General features: G+C 34.9%; 1 protein-coding gene across 2 annotated transcripts in view; it reads left to right on the top strand.

The window, feature by feature from the left end:
* Positions 1 to 19,865, top strand: part of Dmd (dystrophin) — a 2,258,623-nt gene that overhangs the window by 1,741,226 nt on the left and 497,532 nt on the right. For both annotated transcript variants that reach the window (XM_057760244.1, XM_057760245.1), the window contains one exon: positions 1,049 to 1,238. In XM_057760244.1, coding sequence (XP_057616227.1) covers positions 1,049 to 1,238 — 190 coding nt within the window. The remainder of the gene's footprint in view (positions 1 to 1,048; positions 1,239 to 19,865) is intronic.

Genomic DNA, 19,865 nt, shown 5'->3' on the forward strand with positions numbered 1-19,865 from the left:
AAATTAGAAAATGAGGTGTAGGCAGAGGAACTAACATTGTTATTAACAATCATAGGCAGTCATAATGTGTGAAGTTTGTTCATCATAGCAGTAGAAGAATGATGAGTTAGTAACAAGCCATATCACACAACTGGGAAAAGATATTGGGAACTGAGTCACTGTTTGTCTGATTAGTAAACTCCAACTTTTTCAACTTGGTGTAGCATTTTTCTTTTGGATTATATCTTTTGGTCTACGACCAACAGAGAGCACAGTGTGAGCCTATCAAAATACATTGAATAAGCTAGTGTGTGGCAAGATGCCAGTTTGCACAACTCTTTCCGTGAAATGCTTTCTTCTTAGTCTTTTTGTCCCTTCGCTGGTCAATCTGTCTCTTCACTTGCCCCTTCAGTATTCACCTCCCTACCCGCCATCTGTGTATTCTTTACTTGTTACTTTATTTAATCCTTGCTTCTTGACTCAGTTTGATATCAAAGACATATGTATGGCAAGGGAATTTAAGGTTTTGCATATGAAATTTAATGTCAAATTCTGTGGCATCTCAAAATAAGTTTTCCCATTGCCCAGCACAAACTTAAAGTTGAAAGAAAGGTATTTTGGAGTGTTTATGAACAAAAATTTTTAAGTCTCTCTCTCTCTCTCTTGATCTGTCTGTCTATCTATCTTTCATCTATCTATTATTTATCTATCTATCTGGTATGTGTGTGGCCATTTCTAGAGAAATCTTTATTTATTATTCATTTTTGAGGGAGGGTCCAGGGATTAAACCTAGAGACCTAGGGCCTTGAATTTAGGAGGAAAATACTCTACCATTGATTCCCAGCCCCAGTACATTACTGTTCATTTTTAATAGCTCCACTTGCATGCCTTCCATCAACAAGAAGTGTTTAGATGAAATTGAAATGAATATTAAAGGAAGAGCATGGCATTTTGGTTGTGGGTTAACTGGAGAGCTTCAGCAACATAACATCCTTGATCATTTTACTGAGTTCCTTGCATATACCATCCTGATAATAGTGAATCCCATCTGCCTGCTTGTCCTTTACAGAGTGAGTGAGAGAGAGGCAGCTTTGGAAGAAACTCATAGGTTACTACAACAGTTCCCCCTGGACCTGGAGAAGTTTCTTTCCTGGATTACAGAAGCTGAAACAACTGCCAATGTCCTCCAGGATGCTTCCCGGAAGGAGAAACTCCTAGAAGGCTCCAAGGGAGTCCGAGAGCTGATGAAACAGTGGCAAGTAAGTCAAGTGTTCCTGCACTAGCCCTCTAGTCAATCCAACTGAACCATCCCAAGCATTTTTACTTGATGTTGACAAAGTGGGGACAAAAGTAAGGTTTCTTATTCAGGTTGATAGAGTTAAGCATTTGGACAGAAGGAAAGAGACAAGAGACAGTAAGAAAATTCATTTGTAATTCCATTTAATATCATCGGCTCCTAAAATTACAGATATTTTTGACCAGAAAAATATTCGCCTAAAACACCAGGCGTCTTGTCAAGCAGACACTTTACTCAGACAGAAAAGTAAGTTAAGGGTAGGTTTATTAAATTAAAATGGCTGCCATTTTCACTGTTTACTTAATGTCTTACAGGGAAAGCATCTGTAGAAATTGTCTGTTTTATTTAGCATTGCTAACTAAATCAGTTTCTCTTCGTTACTTTCAAATACATTCTGAAATGTTAATCTGACATTTTGCAGTTTTCTTCCTAACATGATCTGTGAAAATAAAAATGAGATTGCTAAATTTGTTATAGCTCGTGGATGCACAATTTTCAGACAATTGTTTTCCCTGACAACAAAAATTATTAAATCTGTGTGCATGAGCAGCAATAACAGAAGCCTAGAGTAATATTGTTTAAATGGAATCTTGGCAAGAATCATGTTCTGTAGTTTAAGGAGTTTTCAAAGGTTTATTTCTAATAGCTGATGGAATTTTCCTGAACTATTGTACAACATTATCATATATTTTCTTTTGTAACTTTTTTGTTCTATATGTGTATATAAATGAACATCACTAGTATTTAGAATATAGTTTGATATGATAAATTGAAAAAAATTGGACTAAAGAATTTCTTTTCCTATTGTTCTCCACCTATGCTTTATTTTGATGGGATAGTCAGTTTGTTGCCCTGGTACAGACAGTAATAACAATGATTTATTACATCTTGAATTTGTCATTCTTTTTTTATCTTCCTTCTCTGGTCTCACATGCCATATCCACAGTGATGTCAGTTTTGTTTGATCTTTTTAAGATAATTTGTTTAGTATAAAGTCTGACTTTATCTCTGCAGAGATCTCCTACAGTTTGGGACAGAATGCAAAAGCTACATAAATTCAGATTTTATTTTGTCTGAATCTTAAAGGATCGCCTGTATTATTTATATTTACATATGCAATATTCATGCATGCTATAATCTGGAAAAACTATAAAGTCCTGTATAATTGAATTGAAAATTGGCTATATGTGTTATTAAGTATGAATAAGGAAAAAGCAAATTTGTGTTCTGATTTTTCATCTTTCTTTAAAAATAATTGGAAATTACTCTGATTAACATTTCTTAGCTTTCTTGTGATTCTTAAAATGCATGTACGTATGTGCTTCTTAAATCTATGTATATGCTTTATTATCACCTTCGGAACCAAGCTGAAGTATGTTTCTCATATGAACTCCAAGGATGAACCTTTCTGCATTTTTAGTCTAGGACACTGGCTACATAAAATATTCAAAGCACCAGAGTCAGAAAATAAAAAATGTTAAAATAAGGAGGAATTTCTTTACATTCTTAGTGTAAAGTAGTGATTGTTTTGTTGTTATTTTTGTTGTTGTTTTGGTTAACTGCTGTTGTTCCTAATTAGGGTCTTCATTTGGTAACCAGTTCATTATTTGGGGCAGGGGCAAGTACAAACATGTGTGGAGGTTCCGAGAAGGACCTTGAGGGCGGGCCTATGTCTGTCCATCTTAACTGAGGCAGGATCCCTTTGCTGCTTCTGACCCTAGCTGGTAGGAGCTTCTGGAGACTATTCTGTATCTGCTTCTGCCCCCACCCCCACCCCCACCCCCACATGTCCAGTAAGCATCTTGGAGGTACACCAAGCTTTTGCATGGGATATAAGGCTCTGAACTCAGGATGTGAAGTTTGCAAGCAAGTGCTTTTACCCTATATTCTGGTTGGTTTCCAATTAGTATTCTCCAGCCTCAGACTCTCTGAATGTTGGAATTATAAGTGTATGTTGTCAGGCCTATACTGAAATGTATTAATTATTAAAAGAAGAAAAGAAGGAAGGCACCCAAATGTTTAATCAAAGTAACAGCTCACCCAACAGATCTTGGGTCTCCTGTCTACTCCAAATATGAGCAAGATTTGTTTTCTACAAAGGCTACTGCATAGAGAAAAAGATGAAGCCTTTAAACAAAGTTTTTTATTTTTTTCTGAAATTGCCAACTGTTCTATATAGAGAGACTATGAATCTTATTATTCCTCACAATATTGACTATTGACTTTGGTTGTTAGTTACTTCAATATCTATTTAATTTTCACAGCAGTAATCATAACTTATGGGATCTATGAGCACTGAATGTATTATAAATCATGTGCTTCCTTAATAAAATTAGTGAATAAATTTCACCATGAAACACAATTAAATTTTCCAATGTATTCGTAGACAGGGCTCTTTACTTTCATAACTGAAATCAAGGAATAATATTATGTTTGTCGATACACATGATGAAGACATTTTGGCTTATAGTATCTTGTGATAGTCTAGCAAGAACATTGAAGCCATCAAACTTTTATATAACGTCATATAGATCCTGAGCATTGATAGTTTGAGAATGTATATATTGCAAATTTATTTTAAAATTTAAAAACTGAATTTATAATTGAATCAGATTCTTTTTCTGTCCAAAATTTTTCCCCCTTTGGACTAACAGAGTTGATAAAGATGTCCATGTTACAAACTTCTAACAAAAAACATGCTAGATAAAATAAATATTGAATAATTTTGTATCTTTGCAAATATTCGACAAGTTTTATAACTTCTATGTGATTCTATAAGCAAACCTGCAATATCCTTGTTTTACCAGACTGTAAAGAAGCTGCCTTGCTATAGGCATATAGTTGGTGATATTCTTTTTAAAGATCTATGGAGGGAAGGCCGAGCCCACAAGGGGCTAGCTGCAGGTCTCCAGAGGCCTCTGCAGGTCAGCAGATGGGAGACCAAGGCGGATGAAAGACAGACAGATACGCCATGCAGAGAGAGAGTTTGGGTATAAAGTTTATTTAGTGGGTTATGAAAGGGAAAGGGAAGGGGAAGGGGAGAAAAAGGTTTCAGCGAAGGAGAGAGGTGGTGGGGGGTAGGGGGAGAAAGACAGCAACCATCTCTTCAGAAATTGCTTGCCATGGCAGCAGTGGAGGAGTGGGCAGAGCTTGTCTCTTAAGGGGACAGGTGAGAGACCTGGCCAACAGATCTTAACGATTGGGAGATCATCTCAGAACTAAATAAGGAATATGTGTTCTATTTCTAATTTTCTTTCATCTGTGAGCTGAGTTTAATTCTTTCATCTGTGAGCTGAGTTTATTCTCTCTCTCTCTCTGTCTCTCTCTCTGTCTCTCTCTCTGTCTCTCTCTGTCTCTGTCTCTGTCTCTCTCTCTCTCTGTGTGTGTGTGTGTGTATCAGCATCAGTTATTGTTATGGTTTAAGTAAAAATGCTGCAGGTCCCCAAGTGGCAGCAGTAGGCAGCAGACCATGAGACCATACAGCAGGTCCCAGAGCAGCAGAAGGCAGTGGGCAGTGGGTCCTGAGATTAGCCAGTCCCAGGCAGGGACAGTGCAGTTCCCCAAATAGCTGTAGTGGGCTATGAGAGGCAGCAAGTCACAGGAGGAGAGATAGACAGATGAGCACCACACGAGACCATACTGCAGGTCTCGGAAGGTGGCTGGTCCTGGGCAGGGAGCCAGGTGGTGGGCGAAAGACAGGCATGAATAGGCAAACCATGCAAAGTGAAGTCGGATATTTATTGAGTGGGTTATGGAGGGGAAGGAGAAAAGGGGGAAGAGCAGAGAGAGATGCAGAGAGAGAGAGACTCAGACTAGAAGCTGAAGATCAGTTTGGGGGGTGGCTTGTCTCTTAAAGGTACAGGGCAGATCATTATAGTTCAGTTATCTCATTTCATTTGCCTTATATCATCAACACATTATGAAAAGTTCTCTTATATTGAATAAAATATTGACAGAAAGTTTGATAAACTTTGAATTGTATATCTGTATATACCTATGAATTAAGATAGGTTTGACACATTATTGAAACTGAAAAGCAGGCTTCACTATTTCTTTCATAAAATCTTGATTCATGGGTTACTTCCAAGAAATAAGAAAAAAAAATGAGACCAAGATAGTATAATTAGCAGCTAAAGTAAATTGAAGCATCACGTTTCTTGGGATATTGTACAGTAGAAGTAGTCTGTAGATCTCTGATTCTAAGGAAATCTTCAGTGTACTATTCTCTATTGATTTGAATTCATTTGCCTGTATTTTTTTTAATCTGCCTATTTTGGATGTTTCCTGAGAGCGTGAGGACAATTCTCCAAATCTTCCTTTTGTTTGGTGTTGACTTCTTCCTGTTCTACATGTGTAAAACTATTATTGAAATCACATTTGCATGCAAGTTTTCGTCTTATATTTTATATGTAAGCTTACATTACCTTGGAAATTCTTTACTAAACACCCACCTGTTAGGTGCTTTAGGTCAAATGATGGCAACATACTTAAGATAGAGTTGGAACTCAGTTCCAGAGAGCACATCCAGCATACAGCAGCCGTGCATAACTGTTCTGCTAGAAATCTAGACAGGTAGATCTAGACCTATCTGAAGTTCAGAAAAATATTTAAGAAGATTTTCTTAGCCTTCCTTGTACATTGGGTAAGACTTTTAAAATGCTGAACTTTATGTTGGACCTTGAAGAAATTTAAGTGAGATTGATCACATCATATTCTGGCCACCATTATCATCTCCAAATGAAGGATGAGAAATGCTGTATAGAGAAAGTCGTGTTGAGAAATATGTCAGAAGAAGGCCTCTGGTGATGCTTATTGGGAACCCCAGCATTTGAGAGACTGAAGCAGAACACTGACAAATTTGAGAACAGCCTAGTTTATATAGATCTTATCCCAATTTTGAAGGCTGTATTAGTGACTTAGTTTGAGGCCAATTCTCCTTAGAACACTTCTGTTTTCATTAACACTCATTGTCTTATTTCATTTCCCAACCACCAAGTCCCAGTGACACACAGATTCAGAGATTATAATACTTAACAGGATGTGGGCATTAGTAAGGATAAGATCCATGACACTTTCTATTAAAAGGCAATGTACTATAATACGTAATAAAAAACAAGTTTAGTGAGTGTAAGTGTGCCTTTTCCTCCCCCACTGACATTATTTGTTTAAAGTTTGAGTTCATCTTTAGTCTTTGAGGAGTCATATCTTTGTTTTAAACAATTATGCAACCAATATATTAATTATTCTTTTAATAAACTTACTAAGACAGTGAGTGACAATAGACACATAAACTAGATAAGATGGTTTTGGGCAGTTAAATGGACATTTTTCTTGCACTCCATGTGAGGCAGAGATGAAGAGACAATCTGTGGTGACAAGTCAGTGTCTTCAGGGAATCACAGAATTCATGAGGACAAACAGCTATGAGAAGGAATGCCAAGAATATGCTTTGGATTAAGCTACCTGTGCATAAGAGATGAGAATATCGCCTCCCTTGAAGCAGTTGTGAATTCACATCTAAAGTGTTGTCAAAATCCTAATTAAAGATAAAAAACTTGAAGGAGTTCAAAACATAAACCATAGAAATCAATGATATTTCACACACATTGACATCACTGTTACTGAAACTCTCCTCTGGTCTACGTAGAAATCCACTTAAATACTACTAAAACCTTCCTGTAGCCCAGAACTGTTGCTTGCTGATCCCTTTCTCTATGGTATTTGAAAGAAAGTAACTAAAAAAATTCACAACAACAAAACTGAAAAATGTAAAAAAAGAAACAAAACCTTGGTATGAAATTCCTATCATGAAAAAGGGAAGTATTTGAGGAGTATAGCCAACTGGAAAAACTCTTTCAATTGTAGCGTTAGCTTCTTCTCTTGTATAAACCTCAGCATTTTGTTTCTCCCTTTGGTTTCATGTTGCCATTTGAAAATGTCATCTGCCCTCACCAGAGTATTCATGACTAGAACTTGACTACACTAATCAAAAACAGGACCTAGAGGCATAGACTTATCCTCTTACTAGTCTTTATTATGTGGTTTAGATCCTGAATTTGTCAAAGAAAACAACCATTTCACACCTATTGGCCTTTCTCATTCTTCTCCCAATCCCACTCAACCCTTTCTTCTTCCAAGGAGTTCCCTTCCTACTGTTGTTTTGGTTCAGGGCTTTTGCTGATGTTGTTTGTTTTGTTATGTATTGTTTTCTTTTATATTTGTGTGATCCGCTGAATTTAGTTAGGGTTGTTTGCAATAGCATAGGTGTGAAGTTATTTACTAGAGTAAGGGCAATTTACCAGTAGCTGCACCAGGAAAGAAAACAACTCTCCCTCACACATCAAGCATCAACTGTCCTCCTTTGGGAAAGGAGGGGCCCCACTTTCCTCTGTCATCCAGGATAGAATGAAAGTAGGCCCAATCATGTGCAAATTTTGTGTAGGAATCTGTAGTTTCTATACTTTCTTGAGGAAAGACTGAAACTCCTGTAAATCTCTGAGAAAATTCAAAAGGAGCTACCAAAAGAAAATGTAAAATTGAGACAAAGGAGTTAATGTGGACAGATATCCAGGTCTGGTGTTTTAGCTGCTGCTAAAAGGAAAACTAAATATGGAAAATAATTTTGTGTACAATAAATTGTAAAACACTACCTCAATTTAATGTGATTTGAATTTCAAGACATCATCACAGAAGTTGGGTTACTCTGGTTGTGTTACAATGTTTTTGTTCATATGGAAACACTAAAATCTTACTCGCCTTGTATGGATATTGCTATTTCATTAGGAAATAAGATGAAATGGAACACAGGGAGTACTACATTGAATAGTATTTAATTTTAACTATTACATTCTATAATTTTCTATCTAAATATAAGAAGAAAATCCTCTATCAGCAAGAAAAAAATTGTGTATGCTGAAAAGCCAATTTTGATAGCCTCTAATAACCATTGTCTTTTATTCTTCACAGATATTCTGTGTTAAACTTAGAAGGTAATAAATATCAAAGCACTTTGAAAAAGCTTTCTTCAAATGAAAGGTCCTTGTTAATATTATTAATTATCATTAGGCAAAAGTCAAACTGAAGCCATAAATCTACTATTGCACTCTTTAGAACCAATGAATCAAAGTTACATTAACTAGTGATACCTGCGCTTCTCACTTTTTATAATTACCCAAGTCATTTTGCTTTCATTTTCTAATTTGATTCTCTGAAAACGTGACACTGTACTATGATTATTTCTATTTTTAATTAGAAAATAAAATTGGAACAAGTTATAATTTATCTATGGTTACATCTTTAAAAACTAACTAATTTGTCTTTCACTATTGCAGATTAGGCAAAAAAAAAACAGCAAAATGAAAGGCTAGCAGGATAAATTTGTTTCTAGGATTTAAAAGAGTATATTTTATTCCGCTATTAGAATAGATAATGGTAAATAACATCACTTGAATACTTACTATGACTATACTTACAGGCAATGTGCTATACGTGCTGGTTTATGAAGCAATATCATCATTCTCTTATTTCATGGAAAGCTCAAAATTTAGAGGGTTGAACAACTGTTAACTGTATATGGAAGAATGAATATTTGAAATTCTCTTTGACCTTCTGACCTGAAAATCCTGCTATCCTGCACATTATTCTGGATTGCCTCGTCAATGCAAGCAAAAGCTCTAAATATCAAAAAGCAAATTTTAAGTCACCCACCTCATTGGAATATTTCAGTTCATAGAAATATTTGGTTCTCTAGACATCCATTTTGTTTTACATTTTTCTTTCTAGTTTCTGCATCTGTTTCTCTGTTGAAATGCTTCCTTATAAAATCAGGTAATGCTCAGATGCAGATGTTCTTGCTAATGACTTCTTGCTAGAATGCTGTGCTTGTTTTGTTCTACTTGACTATTAAAACATTTCCCTCCTTGTGACTTACTGGGCTGACATAATGTGGTAAACATCTCCATAGCTGCCCAGTTACACATTCCTTAGGCATCCTTTCCAGAGCATCTCTTCCAGGCATTCCCGTCTATTTTCGCTCATCTCGTTTATCTCCTCTCAGCAGTCAGTCAATACTCCCTTAATATCAGTTGTCTGTTCTGTGTCTTTCAAAATAGCGTTCCCATCTCCACTAAACCACTCATTCAAGTGTTTTTGATCTTTGCAAGATTCATCCTACATGCCTTATTGAATGTGGGACTTTCTTAACTCATGTATCTCACATAAAATACAAGTTCAATATGATGCAGCAAGGCCATGTCTTTTACCTTCTATTCTGCTGTTCAACACTATCTCCTCTCTTCAGGGAGATTTCATATCATGTGCTTATATGTCTCTTCTATCAACACATTTATTTTTATGAACTCTGGATTTTGCCTACATAATTTTTATGTAGTACTTTTACTTAATACTACTGTAATTGGTGTTACCGTTTCCTTGTATCCTCTTAAACTAATTTCTGTCAACTAATTGTTCCAATACAAACCTGCAGTTTAAACTTCTTAAAACAACTTAAATGATAACTAGAATATAGATTTCATGCCAGACAAGATTCCACTGAATTCATTTACCTATATGCCACTATTGTCAAGATACTTACATTATGTGTAATAAATATTTATTACTGAATTAAAGAAACATGTGACTCCTCTTGGAAAACATCTTTAATGACTTCTCTAAGCATTAAGAATGTTTTGTACATTCCTTCACGTTGCTGTCAAGGATTAGCCTCAAAGCTGAATTTTTAACCTTTTTCCTTATTTTATCTTTCCATATAGCTTTAAAGCCTACAAAAGCAACAGCAAGCAAGATTACAGTTATAATTTTTTTCAGAATTAAATTTGCACTTTGGCTATTTTATACTTGTATATAATGTATTCTGATTATGCTCAGCCCTAACCAACCCTCTCTAATCTCCATCTCATGCCTATCATACCCCCACACGCAATAAACACATTTTCCTACAAATCCCTTTCCCACACTCATGAGGAAAACTGAGAAGGGTTGTTTTCTTTGCTGGTTTTGACATTCTGTGTTTAAATAAGTAGGACCACCTATGTGAGCGTGAGCTTGGAATTAATGATCAGAAACTAGTGTGCTCACCGGTGGGTACACAACTGAAGACAATGACTCCCTGCACCTTAGGAATCTGTCAGTAGCCAATAGTTTAGCATGAAGGAGTGAGGACCCCTGTGCTCCACCACCAGGAGCACTGACTGTTGACAATGCCAGCACTGTGTAGACCCAGTGCAGGAATCCACAACTGCTCTGAGTTCACAGTTGCTACCAGCTTATTCTTCAAAGATTTCCTTTCTTCACCTGAGCTTACACAAATGATACCTAGTTGTCAAGAAAAAGCCATATCAATATTAACACTTGTTCTCTAGTTGAAAGTCATCTATCTCCTTTGTAATTCCTATAGGCACTGAAAAAATGGTTTGTTCTTTTTTACTTCCATTTATTTATTTATTTATTTATTTATTTATTTATTTATTTATTTTGGTTTTTTGAGACAGGGTTTCTCTGTAGCTTTGGAGCCTGTCCTGGAACTCCCTTTGTAGAGCAGACTGGCCTTGAACTCACAGAGATCTGCCTGCCTCTACCACCTGAGTGCTGGGATTAAAGGCGTGCACTACCACCGCCCGGCTACTTCCTTTTAGAAAAGCTAGAGAAAACCGTATTCAATACTATGAGCTTTGAAGCTTTTCTGTGTGGATTTAAATCATGATTCTGCTTCCTGCTGATCATGGACTCATTTCTTAATTGCGTTTGTATTATTACATCGCTATAAATAAAAAGTAACCACATCCATACTTCAAATAGTTTGTGAAACTGGTATAAAGTCATATGTGTGAACCTCATAAAACAGTATCTGAGATATAGTAAGCACCCAATAAACATTATCGTGTCATTACATTTATGCTTATTTTTATATCTACTGGTAAAATTAAATTTTATTTACATATTTATTGATGAATTTTCATACTGCTCATTGTAATATAGGCCCCTTGGGGAATACATTTCTCATTTGATTTATGTGGGTAAGCTCATAAAATGGACAATTAAATACAACTTCTCAATTATTGACTTCCATGAGTGCTAAGACTTCATTTAATAAGGAGAAAAACTATTCATCTTTAGTAGGTTTTAGTTCTTAAATGTCATTATTGACTCAAAAATTTCTTTAAACTCTCCAAATAAAAAAAGCAAACTTTAATACTCTGTTCTTGAGAATAAACATATCATACTGAAAGTGAAAAGCAGCTATGTCATTTTGCATCGGGACCTCCTTGGGGAAGTAAATGACTTGTCAGCCTTTGCTTTCAGCTAGACACCAGAGATTCCTTGAAACCTGCTTCGGCAAAAGTAGCTTATTTTTCTTCACAAACAGTCGGAGCAACAGAGAAAATCACATCAATGTCTTATAGAAATCTTAATAAAAATCTTTATTTTGTTTCACCTTCCTGTATTTTGTTTATTTTGACTTTTTAAATGTCTTTTTTTTGAAACACAGCAAAGGAAATTAAAGTGTGTGCCAGGGAGGTGGGGAGGATCTGAGAGGAGTAGAGGGAGGTGAAAGAACATTATCAAAATAGATTGCATGTAGAAGAAAACGTTTAATTAAATTTGAATAAAATAAAGTTGTTTTAAATGAATGCCAAGAGAAAGCACTGGAGAAAATTAGTGGACTCAAAACACTCATTTTCTCTGAACCATGTCCAGATTCACATAGTTTTTCTCCAAATCAGTATTTAAAAGGTCAAGAAAAATTAAAGTACAGAAAAACTAAGGTAATTTCTTGTCACACTCTCGTCTTTCTTTTCCTGAAAGAATTTTTGTGTGATGTCTTTGGGAGCAGATTTACCAGGGGAAAAATGATATGCTATTACACAATGAATCTTAGAACTTCCACTTCCTGTTGAATTGGGAAAGGTTGATCTTTTACTGGATTTAAAAACTATTTTTAAATTTCCATCCTAATATTTTTCTTCTACCTTTGAAAATTGTGATAATAAAACATTTTTGCTATTAGGTAAATATTAATCATATTCAAAATAATGTAGTTTGTCAACATGTGATTTTCATTCCACATGAAGTCCATTTGCAGTTATGTGCTTTTCTAAATGGCATTAAAATGAAATGTCAGAATATTGCCTTTTCGTAACCATGTTGAACTGTATCAAATTTTAAAGAAAAGTTCTTGAACAAAGGTTTGTGCATAAATTAGGCATTCCCCATAGGGCTGAAAGAAATCATTATTCCTGATTGTGAAAGCATGTGAAACTCATAAAACATTACTTGCTGGAGATCCTATTAGTATAGATGGAAGAAGCGACAAGTTTCTTCCATTTGTTTTTGCATCTGTGGTTGTCCTTGAGGGGTCTGTTAGTATGTTGATGTTTCAATGCTGCAATCACAACTAACAATATCCTGAATTGTTACCCATATCACCCTTGCAATTCTCTAAAGACTTCAGCTTTTCCTGTCTAATGTCTTTTTACCTCTAACCTCTTTTAAATATATATTATCCTCTATGACTTTCTGATATAATTATTCTCTGAAGAATACAGAATTTTATTGTCTCCTATGGGCCAACCATTTTTGATGTGGGATTTCCCTCTGCATGCTGTGATTACCATTGGTTAATAAAGAAACTGTGTTGGGCCTGTGCAGGGAACAGAGCTAGGCGGGAGGAAACTAAATGGAATGCTGAGAGGAAGAAGGCAGAGTCAGGGAGTCAGAACTATGTAGCCCAGCTGGAGACAGACGCCAGAACTTTAGTGGGTAAGCCACAGCCACGTGGCAATACACAGACTAATAGAAATGGGTTAAATTAATATAAGAGTTAGCTAATAAGAAGCTAGAGCTAATGGGCCATTTAATTAATACAGTCTGTGTGATTATTTTGTGGTTAAGCAGCCAGGAACAACCAAGCGACCTTCTCACTACACATTTTTTACCCCAATACTTTGCTCCCCTTCAACATTTCAATAATAAATCCAATTCCAGGTCATGACCCCAGATAAAATGACACTTGGATATTAATGAAATACTTGCTAAGACACTCAGTTATTTACTCCATAAGTCTTATTTTTACTTTTATAATGGTTTCATAAATGATGGGAAAATTCTTATACATTGTACTTGAAAAATAAAAATCAGTACATATTATGTTTTGTCTACCATGGAGAAAAAAACGATCTTTTGTTTGAGGATAGGGGATGTGTTATTATTGGAACATGGCAATGTATTTGTTTTCCACGACTCAAATGAAACTTGTAGATTCTTACAATTTATATATCTAGTAGAAAAACATACTTACTGACTGGATTTTGGATGTGTCCTTTCAGGTGAACTATTATTGACAAGTGGGATATCCTGCTTCAGAGTAAAAAGAATAGGTGATAAGAAAAATGTCCCTAAGGAGGAACTGGTAGTGGTGTGAATTGGCAGCATTGGGCATGTTAGACCTAACTAGTAAGGAAGAGAAAGTAATGGAAATAAGTACAGTATCCTTTAGTCATCCAGAGAAAGAGATTCATACTACATGCCTTATGACCACAACCAAACAAGGTATTCTAGTTAGCTTTTGGTGTAGGATCCAGCCTGACGCTTCAGAGGTTTACTATATTTACAGTCATTTGTTTGTTTGCCAAACTATAATTTGAACAAACCCAGGATGTCTTACATGCACATTCCTCCTGGATCAGGTCAACTGTCACCGAAGGAGTCACTTCCAAGAAGGTTCATTCATCCATTAATAACCTCATTTGGATACTTCTCCCGAATCTGAGCCCATTTAAGCTCTTAGTTTTTCCTTTAACCTATCTCCTTCATTTTGCTCCCTCCTCTCCCTAACATAGCTCCTTTGATGTTTTCTATTACTTTTTCTTTTCAATTGGCTTTCATCTGTACAGAAAATGAATTTCGCATCTACCAGTCTCCAGGCTGTATCTATCTTGTTCACTCAAATGCTCTTTCTGAACTTTTTCATCCATTTAGCAGCAATCAATTGAAGTTGAACAAATGATAGAAATTGATTTCTTAAAAGATCAGAACACTGCAATGACAAAGATTTGAAAACGATTCAATAAACTAAACAAACTGAAGTAATCTGGGAGAATTTTAGAGACATTGTGCTTAGTGTAAGAAGTCAAACACAAAGCATGAACTTTGTGTGGTTTCATTTATGACAGGCACTAGAATAGTCCAATTCATATTGCCAGAAAATGAAAGGATGATTTCCCGTGGTATATGGAGCAGAGAATGGGAACTTCTTATTTATTGGCTACCTGAGTTTTAGTGTAAGATGATAGAAATTTCTAAGGACGAAAAGTGACGATGGGTGTAAAACACTGGAAATGTGCTTTATACAATCAAAATGTACATTTAAAACAGGCTAAAGTAACAGATCTTTTTGTGAATTTTTATCACAGTACAAAGTAAGACGTGAGCTAACAATTTTTAAGGGATTTTATGAAAATAATGTTATCAGAAAATATAAAATATGTTACTTTGTTTATTAAACCTTGTATCATTTGAGGAAGTCAGGAGTGTTGGGGAGGAAGGGAGGAGACGGGAGGGGAGGGAAGGAAAGGGCAGGTGAAGAAAATGGCAGACCTAGACCACAGAAATATGTCTCTAACTTTCCATGTTGCTTTCCCATCCTTGTTGTTAGACAGGGCACTGAAAGTATATGTCAGCCCTCTATATATGAGCCAAGGGATTGTGTGGTCCTTACATCTACCCGCTTAAATCTTAGAACAGCTGAACCAGATGTTTGCTTGTGTCCATTTAGCTCTGAAGTTTGAGAAATTTAGATTCTCACAAAACAGATTGTGCTTAAATAAATGAAATAAAGAAAGAAAATAATAGCTTTTCTGCTTATTTTGAAGCACTTTTCATTTGCTGTCTCTGTCTCCAAAGCATATCCAATCAGAAATAGTATTGTTTATTCCTCCCACTGTTTGAGGGAAAAACATGAAGAAAAGCTAAGCCAGATGGTATCTAGGAAGATTTACATTGCTGTTTTCATTCCTTTTTCATTTGCATATTGTATAAAACTGCTCATGCTTCCATCTGAGACATGATCATTAATTTAATGTAATGATCTAATGGCTCATGACATTAAATTATAACATGAGTCTATCGTGATCAAATTACAGTATTATAAAAGAAAACTTCAGTTGTAGATTGATTTTTTTTCTGCAACTTAAACAAATAATACTACCTACTAATTTTTTGTGATTATGTTTTGGCCTTGATTAAGAGAGTTTCTCTTTCTTTTATACTAACGCATTTTGTTAAACAAGTTCTAACTTATAATCAGTGTCTAAAAATTGCAGTTAAGAAGAGAGAAAGGGATTTATTTTGATTTGACTTATATGACTGATGTGTGTGTTTATAGTAAAAATATCATTTTAGTTGGTGATATTGGAAAATTGAACCTAAAAGAAAATCATAAGATAATTGCTATCGACATGTAATTGATGGTTAATGGATTATCAATAAAGTTCTAGTCAAATTGTATTATGAAAAAATTGCATCTATAACTCAGAGAGTTTATTAATCTTACATTTACTAGGTCAAGTAACACATTGTTTATCCTTAAGTACTTCAAAGATTCATTATGAAGAAGGTTTGAGTTTGTCATTTTACTTATTAGAATTTTATTGTAAAAGGTTATTTTCTAATAAAATTTTATTTGTTCTTAATAGTATTCAATCAGAAAATAATTAGTTGATCTTATGGAGAGACAAACAGATGTAGGTAGAGTGGCAGAAGACAGAGAGAAAATGAAACAAAAAAAATAAAAATCACATACTCTTTGTCCTATAGAATCGGATAATCCAGAGCAAAGGACAATAGTTTGACTTTCTAAAACAAAAAATAAAGAAATAAGATAGAAAATCCTGCTGCTTTACCAACTGTGACACCCAAAGTCTGACCCAACTTACAGCAACATTTCAGCTCACAAAATCATAGACAAATGACCTGTCCTATGAGAACTTCAAAATGACCTGAGGCGACAGCATAGAAATGGAAATCCGATAATATATGCACCAGTGATCACAATAATATTACACCTGGAAGGCAAATGTGCCCTCTTCTATAGAAGCCAATTTGAAAATCTTTCTCAAATGATGTCTTCAAGTGCATTCTTCTTTTCCTTTTACAAAAGCGAAAAAACCACCAAAAAAATCAAGAATTTAGAAAATTAACAAAAACTAATGAGAAATTCTAAGAAGGTTGTTGTAGAGAGAGAGGAAGAGTAAAAAGGATGGGAAGAAAGTGGAGCGGGGCATAGTTGACTTCACTCAGTGTGTCTTCCTAAGAAGTACCTTTGCTATGAATTACCTCATCAGAAGTGCTAAATTCTTGTGATGTGATACTTTTTTAATTATATGACGTTAAAAGTAAAATAAATATAACCAAACTCATTAAATACAGTGTTGTATTCTAATTCCCGGAAAACATAACCAGTTACAGCCTTTAATAAGTAATGCTATATTTGGGTAACTTAAAACTTTTGGATCAAGGGGAATTCTCTGGTCCTTCTACATGAAAATACTTAGTTCATCTGTAATCAAAGTATTTTCTTCAGTAAAATATGTGCTTTAATGGCTTGTACAGATGTGTAGGGTGGGGAAGGGAATAGAAAATTTCTTAAATTAAATGGCAGATTTATCACTAAGAACATTAGTAATGCAAAGCCACCACCAAGCACGAGTGAATATTGTGACAAAAGCAAACCATTGCAGACAAGCCATTATCCTGTTTGTAGCATGTTATCTGCTTTAGAGAAACATCTACATCACTGTGAAAGAGTCAGTGAATAGCCCCATTTCTTCCCTCATTTCTACAATCACAATTTTTACTTTACTCCCTCATCAATGGAGTGAATGTAACAAGCCCTGGCCTTCAGCCTTGATCATGTGTTTTGCTTTAGCAGATGACAATTGAGTAAGCAGAAGCGACAGTTAGCTTAAGAAAACTTCCTGCTTTTAGTTGGACTTATGGCATATGTGCCCATTCTCGGAAGGGGCTGAGAGATATGTAGAGAGATATGAACAGTAAATGTGCATATTTGGGAGAAATGTCTGAAGGCATTCAGCCCCATTCCACATTATGTTGACAACAGTAAGGTGAAGCAGAAAATGAATTATTGACTGCTGTCGTCCTAAAAATCTGAAACCCATATTTTATTTTTAGGGTTCATAATTATGTACACATTTTTAAAATAATCAAATGCTCCCTCAGTGATATTACTTTCTGTTTGTATGTTTAAATGCATGCTGATTTCTGTTAAATTGGTTGTAGCACATTATGTACCACCAAACTGGAATTGATTCACACATTTAGGACTTAACTCTTCACTCCCTACATCACAGTGCTGCACGGGAGTATGTTTGACTTTAATGCCTCATATATTGCCTGGAGCAATGGACTGGCACTTGGTTTTTGTGAAAGATATAAGAATAATGAATACTGACAAATTGCTTAACCTTAATGATGTGGTGGAATCACATTAATTACCCTTGTAGTTTGTCTTCATAAAATTCCTTTTATGTATTATATTAGAAATGATATGTTTCAAAGCTGGCACATGTTGATTATAACTATTTTTGAAAAAATCATTAAAATTAAGTACATAGATCCAGGTAGTTAAATAGTTGCAAAGTAAGAGTGTTCAAAGCAAGAACATTGGAAACAGATTTTTAAGACTATACATTTCATATATCTTTTGAATAACTAGATTATTCAGAATTTTCTACTCTTTGGTTCCTGAATGTAAGTTACACTGTCTATGTAAAAACAGATGTTGACTGAAGACAACTGAGCAGTATATTTTCTTTGCCAAGAAAATTTTTTATATATTTAGACATTAACTAATACTAAATGTCTCCATTTTTGAAATAGGGATTCCTTTACTTCTCTGAATTTATGGAAATTACACAGGAGAATAGCATCAATTTGCTCTGTCACATTGATCAAATCAAATTTGAGGCTTCTGAAAGACATCATCTCATTAATTTAGAGACATTCAAAATGATTATTGTTAATATAGCCTTAAGGTTAATTAATGACAAAAACGGTTATCAGGTAAATTAAGTATATAATTAATATATAATGTCATCTTCAAAAGAAGATAAAAATCATTTTAGAATGTTACAAGTATAATTGTGACAAAATCTCAGATTGATCATTTATACTCTTTGTTGATTTCAGTAAAGAAGCTTTTCTCAATATCTGTAGCAACAGTAGCCCTGATATTTTTTTCCGAATTTAATTCACTGTTCATTTTTTGAGAATTTCGTATGTGAGTGCTGCATTTGCATAATTGTTACCACTTCTCTACACAGAGAGAGACAGAGACAAAGACAAAAGAGGGAGTATATTAGTTTTTCTCATAATTATATGTGTATAGGGGTGACCACTTGGAAGTGTATCTTTCAGGGGTCTAGTTCCAGGAGGAAATGAATTTTCATTGATTTCCTATAGATCTTCATCTAGTAGTGAGGACTTGTGAAGTCTCTGCTATTTATGTTGAAAGAGCAAAGAGAAGGTTCATGTGTATTTGCATTTGCTACATTATCCATTAGATTCTTTGGATAGTTATGTCTTAAAAAGGCCACATGATAAGTCTTGAGTCTCTGTGCTCCATGTCATGAATTTAAACCTATAGAAGAGGAGTGGAGAGTGGGGAGAAATGAAATCTATCAATATTGAGAATGTATAAATAATAAAAGTGACAATGAGACCGATTAATTCCAAATCATTTCTATAAAATGACTGAAGCCCTGAAGATGCTCAGTCTGCACTGCTGATTGGGAGATGTGTGCAATCTGTTGATCTGAATTCATTCAGGAATGCTCTCTTCCAGAGACAGGTCTAATAGAGTTTTCAAAATATTTTTCTCCCTGTGGAAAAGGAAAACTAAAGACCAGAGAGATTGTAATTTTAAAATGAAAAACAAACAAACAAAAAATCCATTTTTCTGCCTTAAGAAAAGAATGGTTTAGTTACATTATATTTCTACTTATTTTGTATGCCTGTCAGGAAGGTGAATGTGTCATGGTGTATATGAAGAGGGCAGAGAACACCTAGTAGGAGACGGTTCTCTTGTACCGTGTGGGTCCCAGGGATTGAATTCACATTGGCAGGCTTTGTGGCAAACTGAGTCAACACACGGGCCCATGGATGACTTTTAAACACATGACTAACACAAATGTGTCAATTGTAGGTTTTTTTCCAAAGGACAGTTCTTGCTAATATAAACCTACTATTTGCTAAGAAAATTTAAAAATATAAATTATCTAATCATTAACTATTTAGTAAAAATAGATTAAGGTTCTAGGTTTTAGTGCAGTGATCATGTGTGGAAAGATCTCTTTATAATGGTTCACATAAGACATACATCCCCTATTTTTCATTAAACAGCATATGGTATGATTTTATATTCATAAAAGAAATCCTTTTAGGTAACTATTTAATAAGTAATGATTATACATTGCATATTATTTTTCAGACCTCAAACTGGCCATAGCAGCTTATCAATAGCTGTCATTTATGAAATTATTCATTTTCCATAACT

This window comes from Chionomys nivalis, chromosome X (genome assembly GCF_950005125.1).
Source record: "Chionomys nivalis chromosome X, mChiNiv1.1, whole genome shotgun sequence".
NCBI classification, from domain to species: domain Eukaryota; kingdom Metazoa; phylum Chordata; class Mammalia; order Rodentia; family Cricetidae; genus Chionomys; species Chionomys nivalis.